The 23,241-nt window shown below is 52.9% G+C and overlaps 1 protein-coding gene across 1 annotated transcript in view; it reads left to right on the top strand.

Moving 5' to 3' along the window:
* The window catches only part of ITPK1 (inositol-tetrakisphosphate 1-kinase), a 153,028-nt gene that overhangs the window by 28,016 nt on the left and 101,771 nt on the right, over positions 1–23,241 (top strand). Inside the window, exon 2 of the mRNA XM_052659501.1 lies at positions 9,767–9,791. Coding sequence (XP_052515461.1) covers positions 9,767–9,791 — 25 coding nt within the window. The remainder of the gene's footprint in view (positions 1–9,766; positions 9,792–23,241) is intronic.

Raw genomic sequence — 23,241 nt, 5'->3', positions numbered from 1 at the left:
CCCCACCCCCCCGCCCCCCTCCCCCCCGGCAAGATTCCACTTAAAAGTGATACTCTGCACTATTTGTCTCTCTGTCTGACTTTTTTCACTTAGCATGATGTTTTGGGTGAGTTTCTTGACCTCTTTCAATGTCCGCACTTGCAGAAACAGGACGGTCACAGCCCCTCGTGCAGCTTTGAAAGTTCTGCTCAGTGGCCGTCATTGGGCATCTCTTAGGCCCCTCCTGGCCCCCACCTCTTCCCCTGCCTCTCCCCCCACTCTCCCCCTTTTCCCCTGAGTGGGGAGTGAGGGGCTCAGGAATTACTCGTGTTGCCAGTCCTTTGTTTGGGTTGTATCCAACCCCTTGGAGCCTTCCCTGAAATTTGAGGGTCTCAGAGGCCCCAGATGAAGCCCCTACCTGTTTCTAGAGTTGGGTGCTCAGGGCATCTGAAGGGGCCAAGGGGCAGGGCCTGGTACCCCCGGGGCCTGTAAATGGGTGCTGGGGAGGCCCCTGCTGGCCCCAGTGTGCCTAGGTGCTAGGCTCTGGTCCCAGCTTCTGTCTGCCGAGTCTTTTCTTGGCAGCTTGAAGCTGTGGCCTTCAGTGGAGCCAGGTGGCCTCGGCGTTGGGGGTAGGAAAGCCTCGGTGATTTGAGCACCTCTCTTAGGCCTAGAGGTGGACCCCAGGGTCAGGAATGTCATCCCTTCCCCCAGTTTATACAGCTAAGACTTCCAGGCCTGGGGCTTGAGGTCTCTAACACCCAGGGCCTGGGCCTTCTTCCCATCAAGAACCCTGTATCGATGTTTGGTTATACCCAGTGCCCCTTTAGAGTCCCATGGGCAGTGTAGGGGCTTAGCTCCAGTTTCCCTTGTGACTGTCGAGGCCCCCAGTGAACCTCTGGACAAATGTCAATTTGCCACAGCCCACACATGGACACTTTGAGGGGGTGTCTGGGATGCAGGGGATGGCAGAGCTGCAAGAGCTTTGATGTTGGGATAATGTCTGGACAGAATAATGTCTGGCTACCCTCAGGTGTCCTCAGAACCTGTGAATATGGTCCCTTATGTTGCAGAGGGACTTTGAGATGGGAGAGAATCCTGGATTACCTGGGAGGGCCCGGTGTAATCTCATGGGTCCTTATAAGAGGAGGGTCAGAGGGAGATGTGACAGTGGAAGCAGAGATTGGAATGATGTGGCCACAAGCCAAGGAATGCAGACAGCCTCTAGAACTGGAAACCGCAAAGGCGTGATTTCTCCCCAAGCTTCAGGAAGGAACATGGCTCAGCTGCTGACCCATTTTAGACGCCTGATCTCCAGAGCTGCAAGAGAACACACTTGGGTTGTTCTCAGCTCTACTTTGTTGTAATTTGTTACAGCAGTAATGGGAAATGAGTGCAGTGTTCCAATGCACTGCCTTTTCCGGAATCTCCTGCTGGGAGGGACTGGGTCAAGGTCAGAGCCAGGCTTTGGCTCCTACCCTTAGTCACAGACCCATGGATAAGGTTGGTATTTGACTCCCAGGGCCTGCTTTCCCACTCCCCATCCTGCAAGTAGATAGGGGTTGGGAAAATATTTGATTCAGGTGCTGTGGTTTAAGTTTTCAGTGATTGGGGGTGGGGCCAACCTCACCGTTGCTTTGATGTGATAGCAGCCTTGGTGCTTGAGGCAGAGGGGCCCAGGGAACCCCAGTGTCCAGAGGCCCTGGGGTTGCCCTAGCTGGTGCTGGTTCTTTGCAGCCGCCCTCCTGGCTGCGCCTGGAGCTCAGCCCAAGCGGCAGTCTTCAGAAACCTTCCCCTGTCACTGCCATCTCCCAGAGGCTTGCTCTGTTCAAGGGCCCTGTGGCTCCCAGCATCTCTAGGCAGGGCTTGTGGCTTGCGGGGAGGGGGGGCCCCTCTGTTCCCAGGCCAGCCCAGAGCTGGGTGGAGAAGGTCAGCAAATGTTTAATGACAGGGAACTCTGCACCCCTGTGCTTGGAGGCTCAGGACAGCACAGGGCACAGATACCTCCCCGTCCTCCCCCCTACCCCCAACCCTCCCCCCACCTCCAGCCAGAGAAGGTGGCTCAAAGAACCCTTCTCTTGGTCTTGGATTCCAGCCCTCAGGCCTGGAGGGAGCTTTCAGTGGTAAGGGAATGCTAGCAGCAGGATCTGGGTAGATGGAGATACTTAATCTGCTGTGGAATGCAGCTTTTAAAAGAGTGTCGGCATCCCAGAAGCAGGTCTGGCTCAAGCTTGTGCAGTTATTTTGAGCGTGTGTGGTACCTTGAGGAGAGTTGCTGAAAACAATCCAGACCTTGGGCAGGCTTCTCCCTCCCAAAGTGAGTCCAAAGGACAGAAATATGACGCAGGGATTCTTGCCTCCCTTCCTGCTGGAGCTTACCTTGATCACTGGGCTGATGTTAAAATGACTTTGCATTCTTGGAAATAAGAAACTGCTCAGCGGAGAACCGACTGAGTCATTATTAGCCCCACGGCAAGTGACTGCCGGCCCAGAGCTGGGGGTGGCGGAAGGCGCTGGAACCAACCCTTCCTGATGCCCCTGTGGGTCTCCTGTTCCTGGTAACACCCTCCTGCCTGCAATTTAGGGCCCCTCCCTGATTATGAGAAGGAAAAATTATAGCACCTGCGTGCAAGGGGGTAGTCAAAGATCTGAAAAGAATTTCAAGTAGAGGATTTTTACACTGAAAAGTGAAGGTGTGTCAAGCGCCATTAAGGGAATTTCAACATTTGTTTTCAGATGAAAAGTCAGGGCTGTTTCCAATCTGAAGCAAAGACCGTTTGGAGGCAGCGGGGCACATTCTTGGGTTGTCTCCGCCCCTGCCTCAATTTCCCGACCCTGCAAATTGAGGAGTGGGCGTTTAGAGCGTCTTGGCTCCATACTGTCATGTGTCTCTGTAGCTAAGCCCTTTGGGCCCGGGTGGTTCTGCTTTCTTCCTGGAGGTGCGGGAAAGTGAGTTACTAACCCTGCCTCTCGCCCATCTCCTGGGTTCACGAGGAAAAGCCACTTCTGGGGATCCCGTGGGCTTGTTCTAGGTCTGAAGGAGCAATGTGACTCATGCCTCTGTGAGGACCCTCTGGCCCGCCTGCCTCCTCCAGGTGGGGCACCTCATATTGGGGAAGGGCTTCAGTTACCCTAGTAGGTGACTGTCCAGTCTTGAGAACGGTTTTACACTCCCCCTTACCACTCCCCGCCCCCCACCCCCACTGCCCCCCAAGTAAAAAGACGTATGCTAGCTTTCAGTTCATCTGATTCTTTCTTGGAGCTATCCAAACAATTCCAGTGTTTGTCCTGGCTGTAAAATTCTCTTCGTATGTTGCCTTTGTATTGGGCCATTTCAGTTTCTGGCACTGCTAAGAGAAGGGAAATCCAAATCATGAAACCATCGGTGAGTGAACCAGGTGAGTGAACCAGGCTGCAGCCGCGGAAGCAGACAGGCAGGGGTGCTCAGGGATGGAGTGGAGCCTGGTACCCTCATTCGGGAAGTACTTGCCAGTGCCTGCTGGGCATGTCGGGGAGGGGTCAGTGGTGGGCAGGAGCGGGTGGAATAAAGCACAGACTCAGATTTCAGGGGCTCATGGCCCCAGACTGAGCACAGAGTGGCCTTAAGTGTCCATGGCCTTGTGGCCAAAAGGCCATCATTTCTGCCCAGGGAAGGGGCCAGGAACAGCCTCTCAGCATGTATGATGTTTGAGCTTCCCCTGATGGACGAGCAGGAGTTTGCCTAAGGATGGGAGTTTCACAGCGGGACCAGCTTGTGTAGACTCAGAGTTAGGTCAGGCCTGGGTGTTTTTACAGCACAGGGTCTCTCTTGGGAGAGTTTGATGAAAGGAGGGGCTTGCGCTACTCTCCCAACCCTTGTGTATGGGACCTCCAAATACCTGTGCTAGGGATCTGGGGTGCAGATAGAGGACACAAGCCCTATTTCCTCAAGGAGCGTTTGTCTGTCGGGATAGGCCTGGTTAGGCTGCAGTAACAAGCCTCTGGAGAGGTTGGCGACAGCAGGTTTATTTATAACTCATTCAGAGTCCACTCTGGGCCCCGGTGACTCTCCAGGGCTGGGGGCCTCCCTGGGGTGTGGCCTCCTTGGGGGCGCTCAGCGCTGGTCCTCTGCATCTCGGCATCTCTCATATTCTCAGCACCATGGCCAGATGGTTCTTCGTTTCAGGGGCTGTTCTGTACATTGTAGGGCCTCTGCCTTCTACATGCCAGGCGTACTTGCCCCAGGTGTGACAATCAAAAATGCCTTCAGGTGTTGCTAAATGTCCCCTGGAGGGCAAAATTGCCCTGGTTGAGAACTACTCCTAAGCTGAAAGTCTTCTTAATAAAAAGTCTTTAAAAAAGTTTTTTTTTTTTTTTCCCCCTGGTTCCCAGACTCTCTTCACAGCCACCCAGCCAGGTTTCTCTCCAAGAGTGCATCTGGGATGGCTTTGGGGGCCATCTGTGCCTCCATGCTCCCAGTTTCTGAGCAATAGAAGGATAGGCTGGAGAGCCAACCACCAGCCGTCAAATGGTTCTATTTGGGAGTGACATGGGTCACTTCGGTGCACATTTCCTTGGCCAAAGCAAGCCATGTAGCTGTGCCTAGCCTGGTGAGTGTGTGTGTGTGTCCAAGGGAGTGAGTGCCCAGGAGAACTGTCATACTGGTGGACACCATTAATATCCACCTTACTAGCTGTTAGCCTAGTAGGGGTCAGCGGCCCAGAGCCAGGCAGCCTCCATGTCAGTGCACCGTGCTGGGGCGTGGGGGCTCCGAGGAGGGTGGGAGCCCAGGAGGGACCCTCAGGAGCTGACCTGGGCCGTGGGTTAGGTGGTGATGCTGGCGTGGCATTTGGGGCCGTGGGACCAGAGTGTGCCTCCATGCACAGGTGAGAGAGGAGGCCCGGCCGCCCATTGGGGGAGCCCCGAGTCCTCAGGAGACATTTCGAGGACCCTGCCTCCTGCTGGCCAGGGAGAGATGGGGGTGTGGGGGGTTTGCCTGCCGGCCTCGTAGTGCTAAAGGGCGTGTTATTCGGGGATCCTGAAATCTGGTAATTACCGAGCTGGCTGGGGTGCGAGTGATGCCTGGCTTTGCACTTACATAATTACACACTTCCCATCTCCAAGTGGTTTTTAGCTCTTTCTCCATGCCCACTGGGGGTGGTGGGGGAAGCCCCTGTTTCCGGGTTAATCCCCTCTGCTGTGAGATCGCTGCCGGGCGGCCTGGCCAGCCTCCCTCCGCAGCGGGGTTCTCCAGCCTCCGCCATGCCTTGGGGGGAGGCCGGTGGCTGTGGCCGTGCCCGTTGTGAGAAAGTGTTTCTTGATGAACCTGAGGGCCCCCCTGTTTGGCAAACTTCGCTCTTCTCCTGCCGCTGCTCTGTTCTCTCGGAGCTTCTGCAATTCTCCTAGCTATCACAGGACTTTTCTTTCCTTGTTGGGCAGAGGACACCTCTGATGGGGTGTCATCCCCTCTCCCTTGCTGATTTTTCTCCCTTGCTTGTGCTTCTCTTGCCTGCAGCCCTGGGTCTTATACCTGCCCTGGAAAGGTCTGGAAGGATTTGAAATTCCCCAAGGGTATGCTCTCCTTGGATGTCTGGGAACGGAGGTCCCTTTTGCAAAGCAGATTCTCCCTTCATTGGATAGCCAGCTTTTGGGAAAGCAAGTTTATGAGTGGTGAGGTAGGCCTCTGTCCAAAACTTATGAATCTAGTATTTACCAAGGAAATGACAGTTTTAGAGCTGGGATTTTCTTGAGGTACAGGTTTTAGGTAAAATTCTTTTATTATTTTTTATTGTTACTTTTTCCTATAATTTTAGAAGTATTCATAGTATCTATGCTCCTTGTCGAAAACTTAGAAACTACCAGAAAATAAAAAGAAGCACACATTACTTTACCGCTGTGTGTGTGCACGCTAAGTCACTTCAGTCGTGTCTGACTTTTTGCGACCCTATGGACAGTAGTCCACCAGACTTCTCTGTCTGTGGGATTCTCCAAACAAGAATACTGGAGTGGGTTGCCATCCCCTCCTCCAGGGGATCTTTCCCACCCAGGGATCACACCCGTGTTTCTTACATTTCCTGCTTTGGCAGGCTGGTTCTTTATAGCTAGCACCACCTTAACGTTGCAGTTCCCTCCATATCTGTTTCTCAGATATCCAAGTAGTTAAGTGGGCTTAGATGTCCAGTTAACTGGATGCTCTGATGCCTGACAGGCCCTGGAGAGGGTGACATGGCAGCTCCCCTTTGAGCAGCACTGGGAAGCTTTTCTAGATAAATCCTGAGCTCCTCTATTCCGCTTCATCAACTGGTTGATTGACCTGTGTCTACATCAGGCATCTTTATGCCAGACCTTGGAATGCTGGCAACTGTTTTGTTTTTTCATTGAAAACGTGCAGTTCTCTAGTTTGGGGGCAAGCCTTAGAGGCGCATGGCACAAAACTCAAGCAGCATGAGGCTGCACAGTGAGAAGGAGGTCTCCTTCCCCTCACCTCTCAGACACCTTTGTCCTTGCTCTTGACCAGAGGCCGGGCCACAGCTGTTTTCTGGTTGTTCTTTCAGATTCGTTCTGCATGGACGCAAGCATGCCAAGATGTTGTTCTGAACCCAAGTAACCGTGTGCGGCCCACAGGGTTTGCATCTTGCTTTCTGATAGCAGTATCTTGGAGAGAATGCAGGCCTTCTGGGGCCCGGAGCACTTCCTCGTTCTTTTAAACTGCTGCGTGGTACTCCTTTGACCGCTTGCTATTTGATAGCGGCCCCTCTTGGGGGGTTTAGCTGCTGCGAGCTTTTGCTCTCTCGGGCAGTGTGGCAGTTAACATTTGCAGCCCCAAATGCTTTGCTTGTCCAAGAGTGTCTGTGGGGCGAGGCCATGGGGTTTTCAGGAGAAGCAGTTTCCTCAGTTGGCGGCAGCCTTGCTTTGTCTTCCCTTCTCTCACTCCTGTCTCCCTCCCTCCTGCCCCGCCTCCTCCCGCTTCTCCTTTGGTGTCACAATTTAATTTCTGAATTTTCTGGTTAGGACCAGATATCAGGAGCCTGCTGCTTGGGAAACGGGGCTATTGATACCTTTGTGCTGCAGAAATTCCAGGTGCAGAAGTCTGAACCCCGGCAGGCTTAGACCTTGTTCTCCCAAGTGTGAGGCGTGCTACCACCGTAGGGACGTGGTTTTCCGCACGCCTCCTTAGGCCCCCCTGTTACACTGAGGCCCTGGGGCATGGAGACGAGACTTGCCCCCCTTGGTGCCTCTGAACCAGCTGTGCCGTGACCACGCGGTGTGGGGAGACCGGCTGCTCTCCGGAGGGTGCTGGGTCTCAGCTTGCTGGTCAGAGTAATGGGCGATCACTGTGGAAGGCGCTGAGAGTGCTCAGTGGGCCTTCCCTCCTCACACCGTGAGCGTGTCTGGTGTACGTGTAGCTGGGTGCATGTGGAAAGGGGAGCCGAGCCCCCTCTTTCTGCCAGAAGCGCCGTTTATCCTGTTTCTGACACTTTAAGCTGCAGAGAAACTGCGCCGGCTCCTGGGAGCTCGGCCCCGCTTGAGGCTTTCAGTCTGTCCTCAAGACCACTTTTTTTGTTGTGGTTTGTTTCTTTTAATTTATGTGTTCCATCCGTTTTCAAAATTGGAGTCCTGTTTGTTTCTTAGGACGGGGGAGGAGGGTGGGAACCGTCTGGGCTGTGTGATGTGGACAGATTGGAAGTGACCGTAGCAGCTGGCTTCCTAAGGACGTGAGAGCCGCATGCCGGGGTAATCTGGATGTGGAGAGAGTCCCCTCAGAGGGAGAAGCCAGGCCGGGCCGGCGCCTGAAGAGACCCCATCCACCTGGCGCAGGTTATGTGCACAGGAGCCCGTCTCCTTCAGGCTGTCCGTCTGTCTGTCTGGAGTCTCGTCACCTGAGGCTTCTTTCTCCCTCAGCTGTTGGAGGTTTCCATCCAGGCTGGGGGCAGGGGCTGAGCTAGGCGAGGAGACTCAGAGCCTAACCTGGCCAGTCACAGTCACGTGGCAAGTGACGGTGGCAAGTTACTGTTCCCGGTGCTTCCGGGGGGCCAGGACTGTCGGGGATAGAGGCGGGGATGCTGGGACTCAGAAAGGAACGGTGCAGGTTGCAAGCCGATGCCTGGAGGCGGCGCAGGTTCCGCGTGACACCATCCATCCCCCTCCCGCGGTGTCCAGCCCGACCCCTTGTGAAATCAGAGAGACAGATGGACTTCGGCTGCAGTTCCTTCCAGGACTGCAGAGCAGCTGGCAGTGGGGACCCTGAAAGCATCAGCCGCTGTGGTTTTCAGCTGGGGTTGCTCGGGGCCCCGGGCTGTGGGAGGTGCTGTGGGTGGAGGGGTGGGCGGCACGCGTGTCCCGCCGTGTGACTCGGTCACGCCTCTGCTGCATCTTACCATCTCACGTGGGGGCCTCCTCGTGCACTGCTGCTTGGTGCCTGGTGCTTGGAAGATGCTGGGCAATGCTTGTGGGAGCCGTTAAATGACAGATTCCAGGATTGGCAGGTGTCCCCTCCGCTGTGCTGTGTGAGGTGATGGGTCTGCTCACCGTGGCCCAGAGGTTTCCCCAGGGCTTTGTGCCTCCCTCAGGCAGTGAGCCCCCTGGCGACCCGAGCCATGGCTGTTTCATTTGTGTTGTCCCCTGCAGGCCAGGCTGGGCACAGGAACCGACCTCATGTGCTAAAGTTCAGGGGGCGTCTGGATGCCGGGCAGGTGCAGTTAGTGAACTTGACCCCAACCCTGCTCCAAGGAGGCAATGTGGGCAAGGGAACCGCAGATCCTGACCTTACCTGGTCACAGCCTCCTCTGAGCATCAGGGGGGTGTGCGGTGGCGGGGGTGGGCCCAGCCTCTCTTCTCAGGAAAGTGCACACAGGCCTGGCTGTTGTGGTGTCTGAGGTCCATGTGGGCTCCTCCCCCTCCAGGTGACAACCCATTGCTGCTCCATAACCACAGACAGGGAGGGAAGGGTGCCCCAAGTTCACCCTGCACGCATGGGCGGGGAGAGGGGATTGCGAGTCAGGGAAGGCTTCCCGGGATGGTATCTGTCGGAACTGAGCCCGAAGGGCTGGGATGGAGAGTGAGGCCTGAGGCTTAGAGATGCCAGCCGATCCTGTGTGCCCCGAACTGCTTGCAGTAAGGAATGTGGGTGGGCGAGTGAGCAGGGAGCCTTTGTGTGCTTCTGTGGGGATCCGGACCCCAACCCTGGCTCTGTGGGCTGGGGTGAGTCAGGGCACGCAGTCCTGGATTGTGAGGGAGACGTCAGGGGCAGGGGGACAAGGTCCAGGCCTGGGAGGATACTGGTGAGGGCCGTGGTGGTTGAACCAGGGTCAGAGGGTGGGCGGGGTGTCAGGGGGCTGAGATGGCCAGCGGTAGATTAGCAGCCGGGCAGGACTGGAGGGCCTGGGGGCCTGGTCCTTGTGGGAGGGTGGGTGGGATGGAGTGGGATGGGCTGAGGCAGACCTGGGGGTGCCCAGGTGGGAGTGGGGTTGGGTGGTTGGCTTAAGCCCATCGGTGGGCGGAGGGTCTTCTTCTGGTGGTTCAGGCTGGAGCTGTGCCCATGAGGCCCAGGCTCCGGGATTGGAGTGGGGGACGGCTGGCTGTGGGCCAGATGGGCAGACGCCAGCCAGCCTCCTCTGGGCACCCAGCCCTCTCTCTCAGCCAGAAGGTGGCTCCGAGGACTGGCTGGGGGTTCATAAGCGTCCCCCTTGAGAGCGAGGTCATCCTGGGAGGTGTGGCCGCCGCCCTGCCTCCAGCTGGCTGTGGTGGAGGTGCTGGAAGGGTACTTACTCCCTGCCGGAGTAACCTGTGTTTTCTTTGATTTTCTCCACAGGAAGCGAGGCATAGAAGTCGTGCAGGTGAGTACAGACCGTGCCCTCGCCGCTGTGCAGGTGGAAGGGCCTGTAGCACTTGCCTTTCCCACTCTCGGAGGAGTCTGGGCGCTTGGCCTCTCTCCACCTGCTCTTGTTTTAACTTCTCTTTCTGTGGAATCAACGTGATTGCTGCCCAGGGTGGACAGGAGTTGGGGCTGGCTGTCTGGAGGGGTTGAGGAATTGCTGTGCTTTGTTGGTGGGGGAGCAGTGGGACCGTAGGTCGGGGTGGGCAGCGTGAGGGGGCATAGCCCCACGTCCTGGTCCTGGGTGCTGTTGTGGCCCGTCTGTGCCATCCTCAGGGGAACTCCAGCCCCTGGGTGTCTGCCTCAGCTGCTAGCCCTCTGGGGATGAGCCTTCTCCTACCTGGACCATTCTTGTATCATGACCCAAGAGGTGTCATCTCCATAGACCTTTCTTCTCCCCTCCCCAGGGTGCGTCCCCTCCCCCTTGTCAGTCCTCCTCTGCTCTCAGTGGCCGCATCTGATCTTCGAGATGTTCCCCTGGCCCCTGGGGCATGGACTGAGCCAGCAGGGGCTCCTGACCCCCCGTGTCGCCTCACTCTGGGTTGGACTTGGGTCATGAGCTCACTGGGGCGTCCCTGATGGCTCTGCGGTGAAGAACCTGCCTGCAATGCAGGATTTGCAGGACATGCTGGTTCGATTCTTGGGTCAGGAAGATCTTCTGGAGGAGGAAATGGCAACCCACTGCAGTATTCTTGCCTGGAGAACCCCATGGACAGAGGAGCCTGGCGGGCTACAATCCCTGGCATTGCAAAGAGTTGGACATGACTGAGCACACACACGTACACACACGTGAGATGAGCTCATTAGCTGGAGAAGGAACGATGGTTGGAGAGAGAAGCTCTCCTGGGGTGTGGAGCTTGCCCGGTGGGCCCCAAATGGATGACAAGCTCGGACAGCAGCAGTGATGCCAGGAGGCTGGGTCTGTCTGAGAGTGGGGAGGGGTAGGGACATGCCAGGGGTGCCCGCTGGCCAGCTCCGTTTGTCCTGACAGTTATGACTCGTGGTGGAATGAGAAGGGGGCCATTTCTCTCTGAGGGGACATGAAGATGCCCTCAGACCCTTCATGAGGGGCAGGCTGTGATGTTTGCACCAGAGGTTCTGCCTGGCACCTAACAGGTACTTGGTGAGTCCTGAGGGTATCCTGGTTGGGCTTCCTGTCCCTGCCCAGGGTGAGTCTGCCTGTGTGTGCAGCTTGGCTGGCGGCCCTTCTTCCACCTGGGGCTGCAGAGAGGGGAACCCAGACTAGGGCTTCATCAGGGCTGATGGGAGCCTGCACACCCACTAGAATATCTGAGGAAGGCTTTTATACAGGCTGCTGAGAAGTTCTCAGAATCCACCTTGTTAACTTCAGCCCGCATCCCCCTCCCCACACCTGGCAGGTTCAGGGGGTGGTGCCCACAAGCCGCTCTGCCCCTGGGACCCACAGGGTGTGGGTGGTGGGTGGGGTGGGGCTGGGCACCTCTGTCTGGCCGCTGTGGTGGCCGGCTGCTGAATTCTTCCTCCTGGCCTCCCTCTTCATAGCTTGTGGGTTGAACTTGTCACCCCAAGGCTGAGGTTTGTTTTGGAAGAGGAGGTAGTTTCTGAAAGCTTCTCAGCAGCTGTGTGTTTTTCATCCTGCCTCATCTTGGCTCTGCTGTTCCATGGTCTGCGCCGAACGCTTCTGTGGACCTCAGTTTCTCCACCTATCGAAAGGGAGAGGTCCAAAGGATACTCAAAAGTAATGCTTTCAGTGCCATTTTTGATTGATTAGTAGTGTCTGCTGGAGGATTTTAAAGCCTGTGAATGGCTGAGGACAGGGGTGGATTGGTAATGCCTGCCTGGGGTCCAGCAGTGGGCAGAGCAGGTGCAGCTATATTCATGTCCTTCTGGAGCCTGGTGTCTCCTGCTCCAGGACACTTTGGCTTAATTTCTTCTCTTAGTCCTCTTTGATGGTTTCCTTGGAAGCCCCCGATCCTTTGTAGATGCTGCGTACTCACCACCAAAGCCTAGACCCGTAGTTGAAGCTATAGCTGGAGGTCACCGTGAAGGGCCAGGTACTTCCTGGAGGTTAGCTACAGCCTCCATCAGGGTCCACGCGGAAATTTCTCTCGGGAGCCGTTTTTAGAGGCAGTGAATTCATGTGCTCATGAACAGTCGCTGCTTAAAAGGTGAAAAAGTAGGCTCTGTCCCCAGTCCCTGATCCCTGTTCATACCAGATCCCAGACTATAACCCAGTGCAATGCCACCTCTCCCATGGGAAGGGACAGGAGGGGGCCAGGCGGAGGGAGCCCCTGGAGCTTCAGGATGTGAGGGCCAACCCAGGGGTCAGTGTGTTTGCTTTGCATGGCTTCCCGGGAAGACCAAGACCTTTAATCCACTTAGTCTCTGGGTGGAACGGGAAACTAGAGCCATTGTTTTAGAATGTACCAGGCAGAAGAAGAGTTGTGAAATCTTTCTTGATGGGTCTGCTGTTCATTTGGGCAATGACTTGGGGGGAGGAAGTGGCAGCTGGGGACCAGCATGAAGGCAGGCTGGACGCTTTCCACGCCAGCATCTAAAAATAAAACCCACCACGACGCCTCTCTGTTCACCTCCTCCTGGCATCCCTGCATGTTTGGAGAACTTGAAATTTCAGGATACAGAGTAAAAACTCTTTGAAGAAATTGGAAACCAAGCCACTTGGTTTTTTTTTTTTTTTTTTTCAAAATCAGCCAAGCCTCTGTGCAGCAGACCCCAGGCTGGTGAGCCCCTGGATGCTGGCAATGGGCGTTTGCCAGTCACTGGGTGGCAGTGATTGAAGAGGAAGGAGCAGAGTGAGCATGCCACAGCTGCCACTCAGTATTTCCTGCGTCAAGTGCTCTGAAGGGCATGGTTCCACTTTGTGCAGCCACCCAGTGAGGTGAATGGTGTTTTCATGTCCATTTTAGAGATTAGGAAACTGAGGCTCAGAATTTTCCCCTCAAGGAACTGGATTGGTTAAGTTTGTGGAGTTGAATTTGAGTGCGGTTGATTTGTCTGTAAAGCCCATGGTTTTTCTGGATTTTCTGCAGGTCTCTCCTGCATGTTTATAGATTGCTCTGCTTACTACATGCTTTCATACCTGTTGTTACCTGGGCTTTGGCTCCTGTTAATATTTTTTTAAAAAAAGGATGTTGGGACCTAGGTTCAGGAACCAAGACTGTAAAATGAGACCTGCAGTGTGTCCTGGTCACAAGAGTTGTTCTTCCTGCTGTTGAACAGCAGTAGTAACACTATGAGTGCTAACATTTATTGGGCACCACTGTCTACCAGGAAGTGATGCCATTTGCTAGAAGGAAGCATTTGTGTGTGACCTCTCCAAGGCAGGGGTGGGAACACACTGATGATAGTTAGCTTTGCAGACCCTCGGCCTTCTCATCTGTTTGTTCCCACAGCTGATCTCATGGCTTTTGGTTCTTCCACATTCCAGCCAACACTTTGTATCCTCTGTCTTTTCAATTTTAGACATTTTAGTACTTGCACTTCGGTATGACCTTGTGATTTCCATTTTCATCTCCCTCAAAATTAATGACACTCAATACTTCTTCATGTCCTTCTTGTCCATCCGTGTATATCTTCTGTGAAGTGTCTATTCAAATCTTTTGCCCACTTAAAAGTTGGGTTTTTTTAAAAAATGAAATTTTAGGAACTTTCTATGTTCTAGGTACAAGTCCTTAGATGCAGAAAAAACGTTTGACCAAGTCCGGCGTCTATTCAGCATAAAATCCTAAGCAGTCTAGTGGAAGGAAACTTCCCTAGTCTGATAAAGGGCATTGTGCAAAAATTCTACAGCTCATACCATATGTAATGGTGAAAAAATAAACTTTTTTCCCTGGGTCAGGAATGGTGAAAAAACATCCCCCCCCCCGCTGCCCCCCCGGGTTGGGAAGATCCCCTGGAGAAGGAAATGGCATTCTTGCCTGGAGAATGCCATGGACAGAGGAGCCTGGCAGGGTATAGTCCATGGGATCACAGAGTCGGACACGACTGAGCGGCTGATACTTTCACTCCTTATATCCAATATTATATTGCAGGTCCTAACTAGTGCAGCAAGGACAAGAAGAGAAACAAATGGCATCCAGATTGAAAAAAAAAAAATTGAGTTTTGATAATAAATTACTGTAATTCTTGCCATATAATTCTGAAGGAATTCAGAGAATTTGCTATGGTAAATCTCTTTCCATCTATTTATTTGACTGGGTGGTTTCAGCACTATAAAATTTGAGAAATGGAGATAGAATTGATAATAAACTCTGCTTTATTCTGGCAGTAGGTAATAGTCATCTGTGGGTTTGTGAAATAATTTAAAAGCATTACCATTCATCTCTTCTAAGATTTATTTCTAATAAAGTTTAATTTTTATGATTATTACCTATATAGATTTATATTTCTGCTGGATTGATCAATTATGTGCTAATAGTAGTTGTACTAATAATTCAGTCCAGAAGAAAAATTTTGACACTTAGAGCTTTATGGTTACATGAAATTTAAAAATTGACATTTATATACATTTTTCTTTTTTGTCTCATAGTATGTTAGACTAATCAGTGAAAAAGGCCTTCAAACATGAAATACACTGAAAGTAGAAATGTCTCAGGGATGTGGTTGGAAATTGGAGTTTGAGGAGGCAGAAGGAGCCTTGCTATCTTTCCAAGTGTTTAAGAAGCGTCCAATTCTGTAATTTTAAGATGGATGACGGTGGATCTTGAATTGCTATGGTATTTAGAATTCCACTGGGTCCATTTGAAAGAGACACAGTAACAGTTTTATTTTGAAATGTTAATATTTACAATATGTTGGAAATTACATCCTCTACAAGTATTTAAACTTATGATGAGAAATTTAGATGTCAGCTTGAAAATGTACAAATAGATACAGAGTTTTAAACATTTATTTTGGGGGGTTTGGATTGAAGGCCCATGCTTTAGAGTGTTACCCCATTTGCTTCCCAGAACCAGGCCCTGAGGTGGACACAGCCCCAGAGAGCGGGGTCAGCAGCCCGACTCTCAGGCCATCAGCAGCCCTGCCCCACTTGGACCCTGGGGTCCGGGCCTCCGCTGAGACTCAGAAAGGCCTTGGCAGTGGGCTCGTCTGCAGGGTAACTGGCCTCCCCTGACTGGGTCTGTTAGGCCAAGAGATGCTTGATAATAATGATCGCCTGCCGTTACCTGCTCAGGAAGCCTGAGAAGCCCCAGGTGAGCCCGAGTCCAGCAGGGCTGGGAGGACTGGGAGTCCCGCCCTGTGATCAGTGCTGGGACTCGGCTAGAGCACAGTGGGGAGAGTGGGTCAAGAGCCCGGCCACCCCGTGTCCTCAGGGGGTGCCTGTCGTGATGGTGATGGTTGCAGATCCCTATTTGTCTCAGTTTCCCCCTCTGTACTGTTGTAATGAGGGTGCTGGATACACAGACCCCATTGACTTCTCCATTTCAGGTGTTGACAGGTGGCCTCACTGAGCCAATGAACGTGAAGTGAAGTGAAAGTCGCTCAGTCGTGTCCGACTCTTTGCGACCCCTTGGACTATACAGTCCATGGAATTCTCCAGGCCAGAACACTGGAGTGGGTAGCCTTTCCCTTCTCCAGGGGATCTTCCCAGCCCAGGGATTGAACCCAGGTCTCCTGCATTGCCGGTGAATTCTTTACCAGCTGAGACACAGGGGAAGCCCCAGTGAGCGTGAGGGTCCCTCATAGCCGGCAAATGCTGGATGGGAAGACTGCCCCTCTCCCCCACCCCTTGCAATAGGATTCAGCAAACCTTTCCCTGCTGGGTCCTAGGCTGTAGGTGCTGGGGACTCGCATGGGCCCAGGCCACATCCCTTCAGCTCTCTGAAGCCTATTGTTGGCATTCAGACCCAAAGAGGGTAGGGATCGTGGGCACGGATTGTGGGCACAGGCATGGAGGAGGGTCCTTACCCCACTTTTGTAAATCAGGAAGGCTTCCTGGAGGAAGGCAGGGTGAGCCTGGCTAGTGGTGATGAACCTCGTCCACCTGACAGAGCCTGGCTGAGAGGTAGGGTTAAGCTCACAGCCCCTTCTGCTCCCAAAACTTCTAGGTGTTGAGTGACCTAGGGCTGAGCGCAGCACGTTTTCACGGCCTTTCCACTCACTGAGCCTTTGTCGGGAGAAAACATGCCGCGACACTTGAGTCATCTGTGGCCTGGGGCTAAAACGTCAGCCTTGCAAGACGCCCTTCCAGGGAACATTTTTCACTCTGACCTGATCCACGGGGAAGGCTTGGGAGGGAAGCTGGTGAGTTTTCCGTCCCTGGACTCCATCTCCCTTTTCAAGGGCAACCTTGAATTTAGTGGAAGAAGTTCCGGTGGGAATATCGTGCCTATGTGGTCCCACCCGCCTTCAGCCTCAGCATCCTCAGGAAAATGTATTTTGCATCCCACCGTCTGCCCCACCAGGTTCCGAGCGCTGTCTTTCACCAGTTATTTTCAAAGTGCAGGGGGGAGCAGGAGATGGGTGTTAGCAGGAGAGGGGTTGGAGTCTTATTTTAAAATGCAAATGAGCAAGCTGTAAGTGTGAGAAGTACAGTTGCTGATTGTAGATTCATGGTCCTCCTTCCAAATTCCTTGAGAATTCAGACATTACGAAACCCCCCGTCTCTGGAGCAGCCGTTCTTTCTCAAGCAGGTTGAGGAAGTAAATATGTTTTCCCAGCTTGCAGGAGTGAAGGGCGGGCGGCAGGTTCTTCCTGGAGGTTTCTCCAGAGTTGTTGCTGCCTGAGATGTTGGAGCTCTTTGTGTGTTCCTTTCCCTTTTTCTGCACAAACCATTCAGGGCAGGAGGTTGGGCGGCAGAAGAAGCAGCAGAAAGGAAAGACTAAGAGAGATCGATGCCAAGATCAGGCCATGTGCCCAGGGCACATGGAGGACTGGGCGCTGGGCATCTGAAGTTGAAGGGGTACCGTGACAGTGGCCCCAAGCTCACGGGCAAGCCTGGAGGGTGGGAGGACTTGTCTGTGCCTTCGTGGGGGCCTGCGAGGACACGGGGCGGGGGGCTGTGGGCATGGAAAGAGGGGAGTGGGCAGGGGCTGGGGGAGGCCTTATAGGGAAGTTGATGCTTCTGGATACAGGATAAACCAGGCGCAGGTGTGGGTGGGGAGGTGAGGTATTTGAATGTCATTCTGGGCAGGGAGCACAACCTGTACAAGGAGCCTGGGGCTGAGAGAGGGGCTCGTTTGTCTGGCGGTGGAGTGGTTTGGAAGCACTGAGGCCTTGGCCACAAAGGAGTTGGCAAGCAGTTAAGTCAGAGAGGGGTGGTAGGGCCAGAGGAAGGCCAGGTGAGCTGTTCGTGGGCCGCTGGGTCAGGGAGCATCAGAGGGCTTCTCCATGGGAGAGGTGATGGGGGAGGGTCCCGCTGGGAGGACATATGGTGGAGGGGGGCAGTTAGACATGGCCAGACTGGAGCAGAAGAGCTGGGTCTTCTGGTCAGAGGCTGGGGCCAGGCCTTATCGGGGGTGCTGGGGTCCAGCCAGAACGGACGCAGTAGTGGATGGCAGGGGAGACAGATGGCAGGGTGTGGGGCCTGGGTAGGTGTGTGCGGGGGTGCCGGAGAGTGAGGGGTCAGTCCTTAGACTGGGGGGCGGGGGTGTGGGCGGTACAGGAGGCGGAGCCATGGGGAGGGGTTGCTGGTTCAGACAGTTGTGCTCAATGCAGGCGGCTCAGGTCAGCAGCGCCTCTCCCACGGAGAGCTGGGAGGGGTCACATGGCTGGGAGAGTGGTGAGCTTGCCTCCAAGGATTAGAGTTGTGGAATTCTCCATTCAGCTTAAAAAAAAAAAGTATGTTATTTAGTTAATAGTTTCACATGATTTATGATTCACATGATGCAAAAATTGTTTTAAAAAGCATGGAGTTAAAAGTGTCCAGTGATTAATCCCTAGCTGGGTTCCCTTCGCCACCCACACTCTCTCCAGGGTGGCCCAGCTGGCTGACCTTGGCACCTCCTGGTTTTATTTCCTGGTGATTGGGGCCCAGGTAGGGTTGGACACCTGTGAACATCCTTGCTTCCAGCTGCTCCCTCTCCTGGACCCTCTGGAGCCCCTGTAAGGGGCGTGGGGAATATCGGTTGCCTTGGTGTTTCTTGGAGTCCTGACATCCCGGGAGAGCCCAGGGCACCCAGCTGGCCAGCTCCTCATGGGCAGGGACTTCCTGAAGGCCACCTGAGTGTGACCTCGACCTCTGACAGCAGACCCCAGCACCTCTGGGGAGAGTGGCCATAGGGCTGGGAAGTTGGTTCTGCATAGCCATGTTTTCACATGGCTGTTTGGGTCCATTGTTGGGATATATGTGGTGCTGGAGAGGACTCTTGAGAGTCCCTTGGGCAGCAAGGAGATCAAACCAGTCAGTCCTAAAGGAAATCAACCCTGAATATTCATTGGAAGGACTGATGCTGAAGCTGAAGCTCCAGTACTCTGACCACCTGATGCGAAGAGCCAACTCATTGGAAAAGACCCTGATGCTGGGAAAGATTGAAGGTGGGAGAAGGGGATGACAGAGGATGAGACGGTTGGATGGCATCACTGACTCAATGGACATGAGTTTGAGTAAACTTCGGGAGTTGGTGAGGGACAGGGAGGCCTGGCTTGCTACAGTCCATGGGGTTGCAAAGAGTTGTACATGACCTAGCAACTGAACAGACTGCAATTGTTCTTGGCTGAACACAGCCTTCCGTGGAGCCAAGAGGTCTGGGTCTGAGTTGCCATAAATCTGTTTTCTGACTGTGTGTGATCTCAATTTCCTCATCTTTGGAATGGGATGACCCTTAGCACACAGGACCTAAGATGCCTAATAGAAGCTCAAGGATTATGGGCTTATTTTCCCTCATCCTTGAGGGAATGGTGTGGTCTATGTGTGTGTGTGGTAGGGATATGGCTACAGGTGAAGCTGTGCTCTTAGAAAAATATGTTGTCTTGTGCTAAAGGATGGGATTTTTGTCCCCTCGCCTAAGTTAACACTTTTGGGTTTTTAAGTTTTGTGGATTTTTAACTTAATTCCTTTTTAAAAGATAGATTTTGTTGTTAAAAATTTGAGACACAGATATTTGTATCATTTTCAAAACACTGAAAATTATTTTTATTCTCATTTTACTTAACATACATTTAATGAATGAAGTTAGACACATTTATCTGTAAGCATAATTATCAAAAGTGTTTTTTTAAAATATATAATCATGATACATGGGCCTGGGGAAGCATGTGTTGGGGTCTGAGCATGTCAGATGTTTTTAGTAGCCATGAAACAGAGACCACATTTTGGAGGGCCGCGTGGGAAAATGTTCACAAGTCGATGTAAGTGCTGTCAACGTCTGCTGAATGGTTTCAGTTCTGCCAGTTTTATTTTTATTCTTGAGCTTTTCAGTCTTGCTGTTACAAATAGAAACCATCTCCAGCATCAGAGCAGTCCTGTGTGGCTTCAGAGGGCTGTGAACCTCAGTTCTGGGGTGTTCTTTCCTGGCCTTTGACTCGTTGAGTCAACTTGCGTAAGTCCTTTAAATAGAAAGCACTCCAGTCAGGGAAGCTGGGCTTTGGGGGAGCCAGCCCCTCCACACTGCTCCACAAGTCGGGGTCCTGTTGGCTGGCTTTCTGATTTCTCTGGCCACTTTGGGGATGTAACAAGCACATAAAAGCAAAGAGATGCAAGGAGCAACATGGGGAAATAGGAAGGGGTTAAAAGGGTTAGAGAGAGCCAGAAGCTAAGATTCCGCTTTGAAAGTAGCCACCTGTATCTAGGTTGTTCTGGAGTGAAGTTGTCTATAGAGTGTTACTCAAAAGGGTGATCCACCAGCCATCGGCCATCGCCCGGGATTGGGTTAGAATGCTAGCCTGGAGCTGCTGAACCCGAAGCAGCACCCCTCATTGAGCGGAATGCACATTATAGTTGCAGAAGCTCCAGTGCAAACAAGTGGCGCCCGTTTGAGTTGGGGAGGAGGCGCCTGCTGGGGCTGAGACTCTGTGAGATGGTGAGTTGACGTGAAGGTCCCGGGCGCACAACTGGCTCTGGGAGGAGTGGAGACGGGCGTTGTCTTCTGCTCAGTTTCACAGACCACAGAGCATCCTTGCATCTCAGAAGCTGGCATCTCCCTCTCCAGCCCCCTCCCCAATCTCATGCTTCTGTTTATGGGGTTAGACCCGTCCCCTGCTCCCCAGCAGACCTCCTTCCCCCAAGCTGGAGCTGCCTGTGGACCTGTCTTCCTGGGCCAGACCCTGCCGTCTCTGAGAAGGGCAGCACCAGGCCCTATGTGTGCTCTGGGTTTGCTGCACTGAGCTGAGAACTTGCTATTAGGGAAGCTCACGTGAGCTAGCAGAGTAGGGAGGGGAGTATAGGGCATCTCTGTGGACCTGTCGCTCAGCTTGGTGTCCATGACCTCCTGGCCAGTGTCACTTCCTGAAGACCTTGTTCCCACTGGATGGTCTGAAGCCAGGCTCATCATTCTGTCAACTCATCCGTGAATGTGTCTCTGCAAAGTAAGGACCCAGCCCTTATTCCTAACCTCTGGGCGGGCCATTCAGGGGTGGGTTGGGGTGCTGCCAGGTGATGGGTCTGGTCCCTGTACTGTGGCAGTTCCCTGGCCTCTGGGAGGCAAGTGGGGGCAGCGCTATCTTCCTCTGACCTCTGGGCCGAGGTTGACTGTTAGAAATCTGAGACGTGGGTTTTCCCTGGTGGTCCAGTGGTTAAGATTTTGCCTTCTAATGCAGGGGGTGCGGGTTCAGTCCCTGGTTGGGGAGCTTAGATTCCACATGCCTCGTGGCCCCCCAGAAAACAAAACAAAACAGAAGCAGTATTTTAACACGTTCAATAAAGACTTTAAAAATGGTCCACATTAAAAAAAAAATCTTAAAGTCTGGGATGTGTATGAATTGATTGGGTCCCAGGAATTGTTCAAATTGGTGCCTCCCTAGGAGTGTTCATTATAAGGGAGTGAGAAAGTGAAAAGAAAGTGAAAGTCGCTCAGTCGTGTCCAGCTGTTTGCAACCTTATGGGGACTATAGCCTGCCAGACTCCTCTGTCTGTGGAGTTTCCCAGGCAAGAATACTGGAGTGGATTGCCATTTCCTTCTCCAGAGCATTTTCCCAAACCAGGGATTGAACCCATGTCTCCTGCATTGCAGGCGGATTCTTTACTGTCTGAGCCACCAGGGTGGGGGAGTTGTTCAAAGCAATGTGGACATAGCGTCACTGTGTTCCGGGAAGTTCTCTCAGCGCTTACGTTAACTAATTTAATCCCTACAACAATCCAGAGAAGGACTGTTATTAGCACTATTATTAGCTTTACTTGATGGATAAACTTTATTTTTTTTGGTTTGTGTTCTGATTTTGGCTGTGCCATGTAGCTTGCAGGATCTTAGTTGCATGACCAGGGATTGAACCTTGGCCATGGCAGTGAAAGCGCAGAATCCTAACCACCGGACCACCAGCAAATTCCCAACGGATCAACTTTTATTCTCTATACTTTACAGCTGAGGAAACCGAGTCCAGGAGAGCTCGCCCTGGCCTCGCAGCTGGCATGAGGCAGAGCTGAGCCCAGCTTACTGGCGCCCTGGTCCCTCTCTTAACCTCCACACCCCGCTGCTGGTTGTGGATCTTTTCTGAAACCACTGCTTCCTTGCAGCTCCTTTGCCCTGGTGTCTTGCTCTCTTCTGCTCTGATGCCCACATGCTCTTTCTCAGACAAGTCACATCTCGTCACAGTGTGGCTGCAGTGCCCAGGCTACAGGGGAAGACCCTTCCTTGGAGGGGTCCATGGAGCCCTTGGCAGTTGGTTCCTACTCCAGGATTCCAAACTGGGCCACAACCCTCAGGTCCATCCCGGCGCACCCTGTGCAGACCCTTAGCCTGCTCCTCTGTGTACCCTGTCCCGGCAGCCTGCCTTACCCCTCCTCCTGTTCAGTCTCTTGTAGACAGTCTTTCATCTGTGTGACCAAGCTCACAGCTACTAGGTCCTCAAAGCCTTCATGGACCACCCTACCAGGCCTAGAGAGTCTCTCCCTCATCTCTGCCCACCTCTGCCCTGTGGTCCCAACCTCGTAGGCACAGAAGCTCCCATTTCATGGCGTAATTACATATCTGGCAGCTTTTCCTTTTCTCCAGAGGCTCCTTAATGCCGTGGACCATGTCTTCTGGGGGCTGTGCCAGCCTGGCACGCAGTCTGGCTTGCAGACACTACGTATCAAGGAATCTTTGGAAGCCAGTGGAAAATAATTCAGTAACATAGAAATATGTGAGATAGAAAAATTCCCTATCATCTTATTCTCCAGAAACAAGCACTGCTAACTATTCCATTTTTTTTTCCTCCCTCCATATGCCTATACTAACTTGTTCAGTCTTCAAGTCGTGTCTGACTCTCTGCGACCCCGTGGACAGCAGCGTAGCAGGCCTCCCCGTCCCCTATTATCTCCTGGAGTTTGCCCCCCACCTCCTTTTTTTCTCTTTTTGTTCTCTAACGCCTAATTAAAAATCTTCTAATGCATTTGAAATTGGGATGTGAACATTTAATGTGCCTTTGAGTGGAGGAAGTAGTGTAATAACATATTTGTACACTGTGGAGTTCTCTTCACCTGGGCTTGATAGTGTATGAAGGCTGAGGCCAGGTGAGAGGGCTTGGTTTTTTTTTTTTTTTCTCTTTTTCCAGTAAGGCTGCTGTATCACGTGGCACCACTTTGAAAGGTCAGAAAGTATACGTAAGCCAGAGAATTCGCCCTTACACTCATGAAGCGCTAGTTTTTACTGGTTTGCCATTTTAACAATCCCCAGAAAGACAAAGCTGGGCTTCTCTCATTGCTTCCGTAGCCTGGGGGTGTTCCTGCCGATTAGTGCTCTGTCTGCATCACACAGCTTAGTAAGACCGGATTAAGTCAAGGCTGAGGAATGGAGGAGGATCCATGTTGACAGTCAAGTCCACTGCTGTGAGGGTACACCGGCGCGGTTCTGAGGTTCCTGGTAGTGAGAGCAGGCAAGGAAATGAGATTGGCTGCCACGGAGGAGGGGGACTCTGAGTCCCTGGGAGGGGAGTAGAAAGCCGTGCAGAGGACTGACCCTTCCTTCCTAAAATGTTGAAGAACCTTCTCAAATAGGAAATTTTTCTCTTGCCCTGGACAGAAAGGGGAATTAAAGAGAAGCAGAAGTTTGGTGTCCTAAGTACATCCTCCATGAGTCCCTGGTGCAGGGTCATTGTCCTTTTTGGGGGGGCTCTCCTGGACCCCACTTCCCCACTCCCTCTGCCTGGCCAGTGCCCATTCTCCAGCACCCTGTCCATCTGCAGCTTCATTCTGGACCCATCAGGATTGGCATTCAGCTGCCAGTAGCAGGTTGAAAATAACAGTGGCTTAAAATATATTTATTTCAATCTTTTTGGCACCAGGGACCGGTTTCGTGGAAGACAATTTTTCCACAGACTGGGGGGAGGGGGGGGCGGAT

Source organism: Budorcas taxicolor, chromosome 21 (assembly GCF_023091745.1).
Source record: "Budorcas taxicolor isolate Tak-1 chromosome 21, Takin1.1, whole genome shotgun sequence".
NCBI lineage: Eukaryota > Metazoa > Chordata > Mammalia > Artiodactyla > Bovidae > Budorcas > Budorcas taxicolor.
The sequence above is the reverse complement of the archived record's forward strand: the minus strand, read 5'-3'. Positions and strand labels throughout refer to the sequence as shown.